Source organism: Lasioglossum baleicum, unplaced genomic scaffold (genome assembly GCF_051020765.1).
Source record: "Lasioglossum baleicum unplaced genomic scaffold, iyLasBale1 scaffold1451, whole genome shotgun sequence".
In the NCBI taxonomy this organism is placed as follows: Eukaryota; Metazoa; Arthropoda; class Insecta; order Hymenoptera; family Halictidae; genus Lasioglossum; species Lasioglossum baleicum.
The window spans coordinates 1-15,166 of record NW_027470510.1 but is presented as its reverse complement, the minus strand read 5'-3'; the positions used below and the strand labels follow the sequence as shown (position 1 = coordinate 15,166).

The following is a 15,166-nucleotide window of genomic DNA, read 5'->3' as shown; positions in this document are numbered from 1 at the left end:
CTAATTCGATGTTCAACGGGTCTCTCACGCAACCAAACGAGTCACATCTAATCATTATTCACGGTAACTTCCGCGCGTGTGTGCGTACACGTGTGTGAGAGCAACACAGTCACAGATCAGTTTTATCTACGCCATCGTTGGTCTTTCTCGCATCGCGTTTCGGTTAAATAAAATCGCCGATACGATAGACATTCGACCGAGATCCGGAAGATAAAGCAAGCCTAAGCAATCTCTAATACGATCGGTTCATCCGCAACGGGCATTCATACGTGGCGGGATATTCTCATTATAGACGGCGCGTTTCTCGACAAACGGTTGACGACCGCATGAATTGTCTTAATTAAGTTGATCAGATCCAATTAGAGGCCCTTTATGCTCCTTCGTACCTAATTCCACCCTTCTTCGATCGGCAGATAAATATCCTAGCATGCTAAAAATAAAATCACCGCGTTCGTTTAAGTATGAATAGGAAGAGGACCGCGGGTTAAATTGTGTCGGTAATTGTGAACGCGGCCTGAGATAGAAATCTCAGGGAATTAAAAATATTACAAATAATATTAATAATATTACGATAATTATAGTAATATTACGAATAATCCAAACAATTAAATTCTAAATCGCGACAATGGAAAATGCTGTGCTGTAATAAATAGAAATAAGTAATTTTTTAGAAAAAGAGATTAACGCTAAATCTACCACGGTCAAATGATTGGTGAATGGAAAAAAAGTAGAAGCTTTAAAAAATAAAATAACAAGAGATATTGAGAAAATGATTATACGTATACTGAGAGAAAAATCACGAAGATGAGTGATTAAGACGATAACGTTGCATGCGGAATTTTTAATGAAAGTTTAGAAAACAGCGATTTAGACCATGGTAGGTTCATTACGAAAAATTTTGTACAACACTGTACTTCTACAACACTAGGTAATATGATTTTTGTTTCACACGTTTAAGAACTAAATCACCTTAAAATAATGACAGGAAGGAATAATGAACTATAGTGGCTTATATGGAATTAAACCCCCTTTTTTGTCTCTGGATCTCATATAACACGGTTTCACACAACCCTTTAAATCTAGCATGATTCGATTACCATCTGCTTTCCTCCTTCCAAAATTTTTTTATATCAAGCAAGTATAACTCGAATTCTTCAAGTAATAATAATAAATCCTTTTTCTATCAGAAGCGAACAAAAATTATACACACAAGTCTATCTAATTATCTAATTCTCCAATAAATATCTAATTTCCTCGTAGGAATTTTGTAGGAACCTATGTACCGTGTTATAGGAGGGCTACTTGCATTTAAAGATCAGGTAGCAAATAAGAAATGCTCTTTTGTAATTACCGGCACAGTTAGACTAGCATCTTTCAAGCTTACTGTATGGATTATTGGATAATGATTAGATATCGTTATTAGATTACAATTTATCCGTTGACATCGAGAAATTTGATCGGCAGATGTACTCATTTCCAAACCGGTTATCTCTTCGCTTATGAATGACTTGTTGATAAGGTGGTCTAGAAATACACACAAGTGCGCCATTGTTAACCCGCGAGTTATCGCGTTATTTTATCAGGTAATTTTTCGTTCAACTATCAGTGGCAAATAATGGTTGACAACGGCGACGTTGTGTAAAAATCGACGCGAGCAAACCCTTTGCTTAAAATGTGCCAGCACGGCGTTGCATTAAATCTCTCGCGTATGTTCCAGCGCGGGACAGGCACATCCTTTCGTTTATCACTTCCTGAAATCTGATTTCAGTTTTACCGTCTGTTCCAGATTCCTGTTTCCATTGCGTGTGCACGCAGGTTTCACGCCATGAATATTCGGCGGTAGAATTTCAAGCGAACGGATCTAACAGCTTTCATCGATCGCGAACCTGGGCTTAAATATGGAAGAAGAACCGTTAGATGAAAACTAATTATGCCTGCAGCACGTGGTACACGAACGGTGCCTCTTCGTGTAAGTTATCTCTCGTTGTTCTCTTTTTTTCTTTCCATTTCCTTGCTAATCCGTATCTCGCGGTTGCCACGTGTATGGGAATATGAACTGTCAAAAATTTCAGATCAGAGAAGATTAACGAGAGACATACGGATGGAAAAGTCATCGCGAGGCTGTTAAGGATTCACTTTCTAGCAGAATTTAAATCCCTGGTGAAAGTGGCTATCAGAAGCGTGCACAGCTTTGAACGCCTGTAGGAACTCGTTGGCGGGTAAATATTGTAATTAGCTGATTCATTGTATTGCCTGGAGGAGATGCAAGAAAGTCGAACAATAAATATACGTACGCTGCTGAAAATAATTAATTGGATCTCTTAATCGGCCGGTGATATATTCATAAACCTGTGTAATATATTGCAGCAAGCAGATATTCTGCGAAGCTATATAAATATAGAGAGTTTCTCGTGGATAATCAATTGTGAACAGCTCATTGTTTTGTATAGTTGGGATATTTATTAAATTATGTAACGTTTTAGGCAGTAAAGTATGTTTATGTATATGGAACTTTATTTTTAGAATTTAATTTAATTTTTTATGGTTTTTATTACAGCAGGATCAAAGTACTCGTGTTCATGGCAGGGATACAGTTATCTTTGACGTTCATTCTTGGTCATTAATTTTCGAGGAACCAGAATAAAATATTTAATACTACCAGCTCTAAGGCGAGTCCAGTTCGAAAGTCGAATGATGTTGCTCTGGCAGATTCTAGAAAATAATGTAGCAATTGTTTGAAGATGAGAAAACAAAGCAATGACGTGTTTGTAAAAATTTGTAATTATTTAAAGTGCCACAGGTTTACAAAGGCTACTCCTTTTTATACGAAAAAAGTACTTAATAATTAAGATTATTTAAACTGCAGAAGAAGTATCTTTGTAATTGTACAAAGTGCGTCAGAATCAATATCAGATTCAAAGTTCAAGAGCAATGGATCAAGTTAAAGAAACTAACATATCAGCAAAAATTATTGCAATTATATTCCAAGATTATAAATATATAATTGGATAGGAAGAAGATTCAAGGTTGGAAATTACTACACATATAAGTAAAATAAAAATTGATTATATATATATATATATATATATATACATATAATACATTAATCAGAAGGTAATAATATGTCGCAACCATTATTTTTAGATGTTACTACATATATCCTACATAATACTGAATCAAGATGTCGCCGATCATCAAAACAGTTGGAAAAATATATATCCGCGAGTTCCTGGAATACCTTTCTCCGTCTCGTGTTTCACTAGGATAAATCTAGTTATTAGCTGTAGTCAGAAGAGACGTAACGACGAAGGGAAGAATTTTCAACGGAAGCCAAGAACTTTCTTCGTCCACCGACATTTCCTCACCATAATCGTAATATCGCAGTGGTTCCGTGGAATCATCTTCACACTCCTCCGTAGCGGATCTGATCTCCATAGGCCCCTTCCTCTCGGGTTCGTCGACCTCTTGCTTACCCTCGAACGCAATCGCCGCGTAATCGGACCTCGTCTCTCGAGTATGTTTCCTGGGGCTCCGACGACCCTTTGCGGAGCCTCTGAGCCCGATCTAGAAAAGCCAGGAAAAGATTTATGTCTAAGTACTAACCGTAATCGTAATAGCGCCCTGTCTCCGACTCGTTCACCGCCTCGTCACTGTTCTCGTCGTCCTCTTCCTCCTCCTCCTCGTCTTCCTCGGGCTTTTCATCGCCGAGGCCGCTCTTTTCGTCCCCCTCTTCGTCATCGTCGTCATCGTCGTCTTCGTTTTGGCCACTATAGTCGGCGTCATCGCCTAATCGACTTCTCAGAACGGAACGATATCCGTGGATGCCTTTAAAGTTCTCGTTTGCCAGTCTATTTTCGCGTAACACGTACTCATCCTCCTGGTCGGCACTGAGAGCTTGCAGGAGGTTGCGTTTTGCTACTCGCGCTGATTCCAGGGGACACAACGTGTCTGAAAAATAGTACACCAACGCGATAAGTGACTTACGTTGGATCAGTTAAGATACGTTGAACGATAACTACAATTGTGATATGATCGGAGGAAAAGGTAAAGGATGACTAATGTATAATACTGATCTCATTCTCGTTTATGGCAGCCTGACGTTAAGTACGGTCAAGTTTGGGAAATTGTAAGAAATAGTAATGGACTGCTTATTTTGTTACAATAGAAATTCCTGAATGTTATCCATAGTAATTGGAACTGAACCCATAGAACTACGGATGCGTGAAACGTGGCTACTGCCCCTTAACGTTTCATTTCTTCAAACGCTCCAATAATTTGTTTCTCTTAATGTCTACGGATTTTTATTTTCTTCGCAGATATAATGACTTTACCGCGAATCTATCAGACGAAATTACCTTTCATGTAATTAACTTTATTTTTAAAGTCAATTTCCCTTGTAACAAAGCTTCTGTAAATGAGATTCATTCCATACTGTCGTGTTATCTTTAAATAAAGCTGCATAAAATTTTAATAAAAAACAAATTAACGCTAATATGCAAAAAATCATAACAGGAGACAGAATTTTAATTCCCCTTCATTACTTATATGATGTGTCATATTGCTATTTGAATACATTCATATGTATATATGAATAATGAATGAATATACAGGGTGACCATTGAATTCTGACCATTTTACATGTTCTACCTATTTTTAGACACATAAGGAAGCTTTATATACAAAAATCATCTAGTATAATGGTGGACTTATAATATACAAATTATAATTTCTTTATAAGTGGAACATGTTTAGATATTTCAAAGTAACTTAGTAAAATAACAAGTATGTAGATAACTTCAAAAATATCCAATACAAGAATTCGACAATAGACAATATATATAATTAATATTGTATATGATATCTGTACACGAATATTCCATTTATCTCAGTTTTGTTCCCATGGCATATTATATACTTTCCATTAAATTAATGATAAATTAATTGCATGAAGTATTTTTAAATTCCCCAATGTACTTTACAGAGACTCACTTGCCGAGTATTCTGAACGTTCAAAATTTTATTGTCAGCTTCATATTTTTTTACACCCTGTATAGAACATTCTGAAATCGTAAACATAACAGGTTAGTACCTTCGAACCTTTCACGATCATCGTTCTCGTAAGCTTCGTCGAAATCGATGTTGTTACCAGGATCGAGTTCTCCTTCGAAAGTGAATGTTCTAGCGTTGCTTGAGATACACCCCTCGGTAGAAATGCAAGGTTCTGTGAACCTAGCCGCTCTCATAATTCCATCGACCATGTTTACCTCGCAGTAACATTTACTAAAGCTATCCGGGCAGCTAAAAAAATTCACACCTTTCGTCATGGTCAAGGAATTTGAGGGAACTTCCCTAAAGAAACGTTAGCTCACCAAAACGATCCTGGTCCGATGCAATCTATGGCTTGTTTCCCTCTGAAAAATATAACGATACAGCATAGACTGTTGAAAATAGTAACGAATACCAACATTAGAATTGTATAATTGTCTTTGATAAAAATTAATTTGTAGAATCTCCTCTTGTAGGAAGACTATCTATGCTATCTTATTTTTCCTTCAAAACCATTCAATTCTTGTTGCAATGATTTTTTTTACACATTAAGTAATTTATGAGTAATTTTCATTTATCCGTTAAAGTTGAACACCCAGTATATAAGAGGTATACGGTGTAGTATTATAATTCTTCAAATTCAAGGAAGAATATTATTGTTTATTATATACGTCTGTGTTTGTTTCTATCTTTATTTACGTTACTTGATCTTGGCATGATGCAATAGCTACCAGGAATCCCCTACCACAAGTGTTGTTGCATTTTGGAGAAGACCATCGTGACCATAAGGAATTAATTTCCGCTGGTATTGAAGTTGAAGGTCCAATTTCTTCGCAGAACTACAAGTATCAAATTTCATAAGGTCTCGTTATCTTCCAATCGAAAAAAGTGAGAATAGTATACTATACATATGCTGATGTTTTAGTATACTAAGAATTAAATAAAGTTGTTAAATCGTGTTGTAGAAATAAAGTTAATTTAATTCCATTAATTAGAGAATTTTACCGTGATTTTGATAATCACGTAACTTAATCACGTATATTTAATTTACTTTTATTTAAATGTAAATTCAAAATTTTATGGAAAGAAAATAATTTTTCATTCTAATGTTTAATATTTCTTTAAAAAATTTCTCTATTTCTTAAAAGAAAAAAAAAGTTTAGAAAATATCGTAAAAGTAAAGACAACGTCAAGATAAAGGCAAAGCTTATCTTTAAATAAGCTTTGTTCAGTTTTTTAAACACGCTATTGCCGTAATTTTACGCAAGAGTACCTAAGGCAAAATAACATTACTGGTTGTCTCTGATGACAATTCGAGGCACATTGAGGGGTGTGTATTCCTTTAATCGTAGTTGCAGTACATTGTGCAATACCACAAACTCCACGTGGTGAACACAAACTTTCAGGCAGGGGATTTAGAAAACATGTTGGAAATCCTAAAAATTATCATTATAATAAATATTTCCTGTATTATATTATGCGCTTTATATTAACCTTCCGTCTTGTACAATCCCTGACCAGCTATCGGTACAGAACAGTTGCAGCTTGAAGCACTTTCTGTGAGGGAAGTTATATCGCATAATCGTCTATGAACTCTTGCACTTGTATTTGAATATGGAGTAGCTTCGTTGAAAGTGCAGTCTGCTTTCCTCTGTCGTATCAGTTCAGGTGAACACAAGTCCCAAGTGTGAAGAGTTAAACAGGGACAAATACCGAGGAAAAATTCACCGACTCCAGAACTATCCAGAACTTTTGATTCGGAAGGTATGCTACGTAATTCGACGAACAACTAAATATTAAATAGAACTGTATTGCACGAAAATTTAATCTTTGTTAAAATTTTGTATTTGTCCGAAACCACCGTACAATTAAGAAATTTGTGTATGTGCTTTGTTTATAGTACGTGAAGGTTATATTTAATGAGATTGTTTACAAAGAAGAAAGTATTTTATATGAAATATGTTTTGCTTACAGCACAAAATCCTTCTCCAATTTCTACGAAAGCACATTGCTGTAGATGCAGTTGCCGTACCCAACGTGTTATATCGTAATTCGGTGATTCGTTCAAATCTTTGGACATAAATAGAAATGGGTCCCAATTGCCACTGTCTATGTTGAGCCCGTCAACAATACGACGAGTCTTCCACGAGAAAGAATTAATACCGTCGATAGGAACGTAAGTATAAACATAGCCTAAGTATTGACATAGTTTGATAACGACACAAATTATACGCACAAACAAATATATATTAACCTGAAGTTGTTTCGTTATTAATATTTTATTTATATTGTGTATTTTATATATTGTATTATGAAAATAATACATAAATAAAAATTCTGTAAAAAGATACTTCTTTTTTCAATAAGAATCTAATAAATATAATTATATATACGTTTTTATTTAATAAACTATATATTTTTGCATGTACACAATCTATTTATATTATTTTAGAAGATACATTTTCATACTGTCCCTTAGTACTTAAAATAAACTCTTACAACAGTGATTTGGAGCAGAGCCAACATTCTTATAGAGTGTTAATCACAGAAATATGTTTACAATGTATAACATGTCATGCTAGGTCAAGTGTTGTATTCAAGTCCATGTCATACTATTATACAGCCTTTATTTCTCTTTTAATAATGTATAAAAATTAAAGTTTGGTTTTATATACATTTATCAACAGTAATTATTACAAAATGTTAAATATTAAATTTTCATGAAACATTAGTCTGGATTTTTCTCCAGATATGCTTTTGTTACAATATCTGTGCGAAGATTAGCAAGTATTACAAATTCTGTACTCTTGCAACCTATAACAGGGCACCTACAAATAAAATTTATCAATAAGACTATTTAATATAAATGACTTTAATTAACAAAATATTTACCTTGTTTTTTTATTAATTTTCAGTATTTGTGTAATACTTTCTCGATCATAAGTATGACCACATATAGTATTTTTCACAGGATCTACAATTCTTTTTTTTGAAATTGGATCAATTACATTTATATAACCTCCTGTTAATTGTAATTCTGCACTTGTATCATTTTGTGTATCTACTACTCTCTCTGTAATATAAAATATTGCCATTATTCATAAAGCATTTATTATCTGTAAAGTAAAGCATATTTTTCTTTACTATTACAACTATAAAGCTACCTAATAATGTTTCCACGTGCTTATCAAATTCTAAAAGTTTATCATCATTTGATGCACCAGTGTCGATTTCAGATATGGCTGTCTTATACTCCTAAAATTTTTGAAACGTGTGTTATTTTTTTTCATATGAATAAATATAGTTTATTATTATTTATGTTATATAATTACATCTAAGGCAGATTTAATATTTGTTTGTGCAACATCATCATCATCATCATCACAATAGAGCTCTAATAAACGGTTTCTTATATTTTCTGCTGACTTTAATTTATTGTCTTGAGTACAATTATTTTGTACTATATCCCTTAGTTCTTTTAACTTCTCTTTCCTTTCATTAGCTTCTATAAATATAAAAGTATAACTACATTAAAAAAACCTATAAAATTTTGTTAACCTTACAAATACTTACCATAATAAGCAATTATATTAGCAGCAGTTTTTGTATACAACTCATATAACTCTTCTATTACTTGTTTAGATTGGGACATTTTTAACATTAGATTTTCGATAACTTTTAAATTTTTATCATTTTTTTGTTTTTCCGTAAATATTCAAATAATGTAGTCGTACAACTATTTTTGGCACATAAGTCAACTGTTATTATATATAAATATGATAATTCTAATTAAAACCACATTACAAATTACATATTTTTAAGAAACTAAAAAACTTTTATAACATTTAAATCATTTCAATACTACAATGCTTTAATTATCGTAGTTAGCTATACTTTCGGAAGATGACGCTCCTAGCAATATCCCTTTCATTCTGGACGCTGGAACGGTACCTATTTCGTCATATGGTTTTCATATAAACCATGTAAATTACCTTGATCTACTTTTAAAAAGAAATCATCGACTCCTTGCTTATGTAGCTTTTTAAATGTTCAATAATTGAATACTTTATAGCTTTATACTTCATAATTTACATAGATTTAACAATGAAAATTATACATTTTTTATGCTTTTTTGTGGTAAGTTTACTGTGTATTATTTTTAACAAATTTTGTTAACATAATTAAGGTAAAATTTCTTTACAATATACGTTACAATAAGTTTATAATTAAAACATATTAAATGTCTAAAACATTCAATTTTTTTAAAGATATATTCGCGTTACTATAATAATATGAAATATAAAAAGGGATCAAAGATATATTATGTAGTAATAAATAAGTTACCAATAGCATATAATAAAATCACTATAGAAGTTTAGAAATTTCTATTTACGTTTTTAACGATAAAGTACTTGTTGTATAACTTTAGATAAAAAAATAATTACACGACATTATGACTACTTCGCATTTAGTTTCACGTGATATATATGTATATATATATGCGTAGATAATAATGGGTATTGCATTTTTAGTCTATACATGTACGTCATTTGGTAAGTACTACGGTTATAGGATTATAATTATATTAGTTATTAAAATAATTTATAGTTTAATATTTATTAACATAAGTATACCCAAACTAGTAATATTTGAAGTTATAATGTTTAAAGAAGTAGAGTTCTTATTATATTGTTTAACATATGTTCTAAGTATCTTTAAATACCTTCTTGTGTTAATATAATAAATAATAATAATAAATCTACAAATTGTTTCTAAAATATTAATTATTACAATTCATTTCTATTGAATTTTTAGGTATATATTAGTAATAAAATGAAAAATTATATATAACATGTTCAAACAAAGATTATTGTAATTTATAAATGTAGTGTTTTTAATTTTACATGTATTGCTATATATTTTTTACTATGTCATATAATATTTGAAAATAAAATATATTACTAAATGTAGTTATTGTTTGTCTTTTTTTTTTTAGATGTTTATAAAAACTTGTTTGACTATAACTTCTAAAATACCATCTTCCTTGTCTATATTAAAGAATACTAAAAATTATTCTGTTAAAATGTCTAAATTTGATCTTCCTGAACGTTTCAAAGGCAATGAAAAATCAATATGGTAGATAATATCAAATAAATTATATTGAGTTTTAAATATGTATGTACACTTATAAATATATTAACTTAATTTTATTTTAGGGTGGAATATACCCAGTTGGCTTTAAAATATAAACCATTAAATTTAGGACAAGGATTTCCAGATTTCTATGCTCCGGAAAATATAACAAAAGCTTTAGCTGCTGTGACTACTAGCAATAATCCTCTCTTAAACCAGTATACTAGAGGATTTGTAAATATTTTAGCTATTTTATGGATATCTATGTATTTTATTTATTAATTTTGTATTTTTTAATGTATCATTATTTTAGGGTCATCCACGTTTAGTAAATATTGTTGCGAAGCTATATTCTAAACTGCTTAACCGTACTTTAGATCCAAACAATGAAGTTCTTATAACTGTTGGTGCTTATGAAGCATTATATGCTGCCATACAAGGTCATACTAACCCTGGTGATGAATGGATAATTATTGAACCGTTTTTTGATTGTTATGTACCTATGGTTCAATCTGCTGGAGGAATTCCAAGATTTATTGCTTTAAAACCAGTAAGTGTTAAATATAGAAGTATACTTTATTAATATCAGCTATTTATATTTTACATTATATGTTTTACATTTTAAAGAAAAGCACAAATGGGCCTCTTTCTTCTGCAGATTGGATATTTGATAGACAAGAATTAGAAAGTCTTTTCAATAAAAAAACAAAAGGAATAATTATTAACACACCACATAATCCAGTGGGAAAAGTTTTTACTTTAGATGAATTACAGTTTATTGCTAATCTAGCTATAAAATGGAATACCCTTGTTATCTCAGATGAAGTATATGAATGGCTTGTTTATGAACCATATAAACATATTAGAATTGGTAAGAATGTGTTATATAATACTGTTAATATTACTTTCACTAAATATTTTATGTGGATAACATATTTTAGCAACATTACCTGATATGTATGAACGTACAATTACAATTGGATCAGCTGGAAAAACATTTAGTGTCACTGGATGGAAGCTAGGATGGGCCTATGGTCCAGCAAATTTATTATATAATTTGCAAATTATTCATCAAAATAGTGTATATACATGTAATACACCAGTTCAAGTAATTATTGAATCATTAAATGAATATGTATTATCATATATGTTAGAATTATTTCAAATTATATTGTTTAATTTCTTAGGAGGCTGTAGCTATTGGGTTTGAACAAGAATTAGAAAGATTTGGTAAACCTGATTGCTATTTTGTAAGTTTAGCAAGGGAATTATTGCCAAAACGAGATTATATGGCTAAATTTCTTAGCGATGTAGGAATGATTCCAACAATTCCCGAAGGTGGATATTTCATGATAGCCAATTGGACAGCTTTAAAAGATAAAGTGAGTTTTGAAGGAGAAACAGATGGATACAAAGATTATTGTTTTACAAAATGGATGACGAAAAACGTTGGAGTTCAAGGAATTCCGCCATCTACATTTTATAGTTCTGAACATAAGTATTTAGGTGAAGATAACGTACGATATTGTTTTATAAAGGTAAGTGATTTATAGTATATATTAATGTCACATTTTTCTATATTTATAATTAACTTTTTTTACTGCAGGAAGATAAAAACTTGGAGAAAGCAGCTGAAATTTTAATGAAATGGAAATCTCAATAATATAAGAAATTATTTTTATTCAGAATTTTTCTTACATTTGATTGTACAACACAATATATAATCTTTCATACTCACTATATACAATTTATGTAAAAATAATGTTACTTTTATCATACTATACATATATTTTACATATACGATTTGTCTATCGTGTCATATTTTATACAGAGAAATTGCCACGTAGCCATCTTTTGGCATCTTTAGTGTCAGCTCCAAAAGTTTTACCAAATCTAAATGTAACATTTTGATATTGAAATAAAATGTAATTTTGTAATATGCATAATAAGGCAGAAATCATTAGATACCTAAAGGTTTCTCCAGGAACATGTCCAAGATAATTTGGAAGCATTCCAACATGTTTATGATAAAGAGTGGTAGGTTGAATCATGAGAGGTGGATCAGGTCGTGAAACTGTTACTGGTGCCCATTCTGTACTTTGCCTTTTTCGATAATCGGATGTAAAATCGCAAAGGGCGCTGTTAGTAGCGGGAACGTTTGATTTTCCAAAATGTGCGTATCCATATGGTATATGACCCGCATATCCTTGACAAATACAATTAAATATTGATACATTATAATCTCGTGAGAAAAAATAATGGATATTCGCATTTTCAATATTTATACTCACTTCTTTCATTCTGTCGAATGAAAGAATATCGCATTCGATTTTCACTGTCTGTAAGATCCATCTATCTTACTTATTATTATTAATGCAGTGTTAATATAAATGGCATTGCACTTTGTTAAATATATGCTTGTTAATTCATTTTGTTAATAAATCGAAATCACGAATGTCTTTCCAGGTTAAATATTTCGTAAAACAGTTGAATCTTACACGACATTATTACTATCACGTTATGAAACTATTTGAAGATAATTTCAAGTTAATAACGATTTAACAAGTTCACTTACGACTGACAAAGTATTTTTTCGGATTTGCATTATCCATAAAATAGGGGGATGGAGAGTGATCCCTGGGAGTTTCGTATTGTTCGTCCAAAAATAAATTCCTCATTACACCAACACAATCAGGCCGAACCGTTAGCATAGGCAGTTTAAACTCACTTTTTATGAGCTGTTAAAGATCAAGAGTTTAAAAACGAATGTTCTCCTTAATATGAGGATTTCATATTAACATGTAAATATTACCAAACGATCTTCTATATTGCGCGGTTCACCCTGTCCATCTTGTATAGCTGCTACTCTTTTAAATTCATTAAGAGCTGCTTTATTCCGTAATTGTTGTTGTTCAAATTCAGCAAGCCCTTCTGTGGCTAACACTGTGTACCTTTGCCCATTTCCAGCATTCAATTTTGGCGTAAAACCTGAAATGAATAATTTGCTGTGACTGGAGTATTAGATTTACTTCTCTTTTTAAAATTTATTTTTATTTTATACACCTTCGTAGCCTGGCAAAAGAGGATGAATGAATATAGGATCAGTTCTTTTATATCTAGCATTTACTATATCTATGTCATTTTTCGGTGGCCTCTGGACCTACAGATAAACAATTTTGACGAGCAGGTAATATGGTAAATCAGGATAATATGGTAAAAGAGGGATCTGTAAACATTTTCGCGATACCTCGTAGTCGTCGGTAAGTCGGTTCGATAAAATGAGTGTCTCGGCATGATTTACAGTGGGATCAAGTAGCAATTTGTGAGTGAGACTTCCATACGTTTCACCGCATCTGTAGCGGTATTGAGGACAATATCCGGCATATCTAAAACGAATCGTTTACTTCCCTTTATTATCGAGGTATACATACCCGTGAGGAAGATAAGATATTTTTTCCTCAATATCTAAAGTCGCATTTATTTTTTTACAAAGTTTCAGAAGCAATAATGTTTTTAGTACTTCCTCGTGAAATATGTTTTTAACATTGTATAGTATATTTTTAGAGATAACCTATACGTGATAACAAATAGGTAAATTTTGTATTATTTACCCAGGAATCAGATGTGGATCCGCTGTGGTTAATAATTCCGTTCCAGCAGACATTATTTAATTCTATATTTTCTAATGGTATGTTAATTTAGATAAATGCATTATCCAGACTAACTGAAATTTAATTGATTTCCCTGTACTGGAATTTTTTTTACAAAACGTTAATTTACTGACATGACCAAATGGTTATATGCTGCATTTCTACAGATATAAGACCTGAATTTTGTCTTTGAATTTGTTTTTTCATTATTTTCCGAAACTCGAACAAAACAAGTGATACATATGTATTTCACATACAATATAACGTTGTTACACAAAAATTTAACTCTGTTAAATACCGAATTTTCATCTTCACCGATAGTATTAAAAAATAACTGAAATACATCTATAAAAAAAAACAGATGTTATAAATAATTTTATCGCTGATTTGACTCAAATTAAAATTTCGAGAGGAAAAATAACGAACAGTGTCATCATTTCATTCGTGATATGCTTAAAATATATCAAGTGTGCCTCGCAGTATAATTTTTTAATTGGCGCTCTACCCGAGTTAAAAAATACAGAAGTATATGAAAGGGGAAGCCCGGTGACTCAATGCTTTCGCCGTTAATTGCTATTGCACTTGCATGCAGCATTAATTACAGCGAAGGTGAGGAGTGGCTTGATTTCACTGTGACTTATCAGGGAACAACGAATCAAGGAGGCCGCTAATTGACCGCCAGAAGGGCCATCAAGTAGTCAAGAGAGGAACGAATTTACGCGAGGGTAGGGGGAAGGCACGTTGCGTATACACAAACGAGTGAGGTGTGCGATTAACGTTTCGCTTTCCAGTTTTCACGGGGCCACCGCGGAGAAAAGAACTTACAATTGTCTCTACATGAGGCATCGTTTCACTTGGAATTGACTCGTTGCACCAGAGAAACAGGACGAGTCTTCTCGCGATCTTCGTGCTTCGTCGATAAAATGATGTCACATCGAATAATACGTCGCGTTCCCAATCCATCGATGTTCGAACGTTCGGCTGCACGATGTTTGTAAACACTTCGCCGGACGTGTTGTTTTGACTGTTTCGATGCAACAGCTAGAAAGATCCTTCATCTCGAGTGACCGCAAGTGTCTGTGTTAGTGTCGACAGATATTATACGAACGAGACTTTTGGGTTTCTCAGAAAGTTGAGCTACGATGTTCACGCGAAGATAAAGAGGAAATAATAAAAATGAATCCGACGGTTTCTTACAACAGTATGCGCCGTTGAGTTGCGCAAGAGAAATATGTGGTTTCACCGTGAAATGAATTCTGTATTCTACGTAGAGGCCGAAGTCGAGCCTGCAAATTTGATCAAAGATGAGGGGGTATGTTATCCAATGATTTTTATTT

General features: G+C 32.3%; 4 protein-coding genes across 4 annotated transcripts; 1 reads left to right on the top strand and 3 right to left on the bottom strand.

Annotated features, from left to right (window-relative positions):
* Positions 1–2,620: 2,620 nt before the first annotated feature.
* On the bottom strand, positions 2,621–7,126 carry LOC143220700 (uncharacterized). The gene is made up of 8 exons (XM_076446309.1): positions 7,019–7,126; positions 6,541–6,835; positions 6,340–6,482; positions 5,746–5,885; positions 5,370–5,411; positions 5,090–5,298; positions 3,604–3,948; positions 2,621–2,712 (listed from the first exon to the last, which is right to left on the bottom strand). The coding sequence occupies exons 1-8, from the start codon at positions 7,124–7,126 to the stop codon at positions 2,621–2,623; spliced, it is 1,374 nt and encodes a 457-aa protein (XP_076302424.1).
* A 648-nt stretch (positions 7,127–7,774) lies between these two features.
* On the bottom strand, positions 7,775–8,698 carry LOC143220704 (E3 SUMO-protein ligase NSE2-like). Its single transcript, XM_076446313.1, has 5 exons — positions 8,620–8,698; positions 8,379–8,551; positions 8,211–8,301; positions 7,939–8,119; positions 7,775–7,874 (listed from the first exon to the last, which is right to left on the bottom strand). Exons 1-5 carry the CDS (start codon positions 8,696–8,698, stop codon positions 7,775–7,777), a joined length of 624 nt encoding a protein of 207 aa, XP_076302428.1.
* A 1,344-nt stretch (positions 8,699–10,042) lies between these two features.
* Positions 10,043–11,842, top strand: LOC143220701 (kynurenine aminotransferase-like). The gene is made up of 7 exons (XM_076446310.1): positions 10,043–10,182; positions 10,263–10,413; positions 10,493–10,729; positions 10,807–11,050; positions 11,121–11,287; positions 11,367–11,717; positions 11,786–11,842. The coding sequence occupies exons 1-7, from the start codon at positions 10,043–10,045 to the stop codon at positions 11,840–11,842; spliced, it is 1,347 nt and encodes a 448-aa protein (XP_076302425.1).
* A 160-nt stretch (positions 11,843–12,002) lies between these two features.
* Positions 12,003–13,843, bottom strand: LOC143220703 (CIMIP2 protein CG18335-like). Its single transcript, XM_076446312.1, has 7 exons — positions 13,791–13,843; positions 13,427–13,565; positions 13,243–13,339; positions 12,992–13,167; positions 12,755–12,917; positions 12,148–12,385; positions 12,003–12,072 (listed from the first exon to the last, which is right to left on the bottom strand). The coding sequence occupies exons 1-7, from the start codon at positions 13,841–13,843 to the stop codon at positions 12,003–12,005; spliced, it is 936 nt and encodes a 311-aa protein (XP_076302427.1).
* Between the last annotated feature and the right edge of the window lie 1,323 nt (positions 13,844–15,166).

Coding starts and splice junctions, on each gene's coding strand:
- LOC143220701 (XM_076446310.1), top strand. CDS start 10,043: ATGTTTATAAAAACTTGTTTGACTATAACTTCTAAAATACCATCTTCC. Junction 10,183..10,262: donor GGCAATGAAAAATCAATATG/GTAGATAATATC, acceptor ATTTTATTTTAG/GGTGGAATATACCCAGTTGG. Junction 11,288..11,366: donor CATGTAATACACCAGTTCAA/GTAATTATTGAA, acceptor TTAATTTCTTAG/GAGGCTGTAGCTATTGGGTT.
- LOC143220703 (XM_076446312.1), bottom strand. CDS start 13,843: ATGTCTGCTGGAACGGAATTATTAACCACAGCGGATCCACATCTGATT. Junction 13,566..13,790: donor GATCCACATCTGATTCCTGG/GTAAATAATACA, acceptor GATTCGTTTTAG/ATATGCCGGATATTGTCCTC. Junction 12,918..12,991: donor GCAATATAGAAGATCGTTTG/GTAATATTTACA, acceptor GATCTTTAACAG/CTCATAAAAAGTGAGTTTAA.
- LOC143220700 (XM_076446309.1), bottom strand. CDS start 7,126: ATGTCCAAAGATTTGAACGAATCACCGAATTACGATATAACACGTTGG. Junction 6,836..7,018: donor TTGGAGAAGGATTTTGTGCT/GTAAGCAAAACA, acceptor TTTAATATTTAG/TTGTTCGTCGAATTACGTAG. Junction 5,886..6,339: donor ATTGTCATCAGAGACAACCA/GTAATGTTATTT, acceptor TGATACTTGTAG/TTCTGCGAAGAAATTGGACC.
- LOC143220704 (XM_076446313.1), bottom strand. CDS start 8,698: ATGTCCCAATCTAAACAAGTAATAGAAGAGTTATATGAGTTGTATACA. Junction 8,552..8,619: donor TAATATAATTGCTTATTATG/GTAAGTATTTGT, acceptor TTATATTTATAG/AAGCTAATGAAAGGAAAGAG. Junction 7,875..7,938: donor AAAATTAATAAAAAAACAAG/GTAAATATTTTG, acceptor TTTTATTTGTAG/GTGCCCTGTTATAGGTTGCA.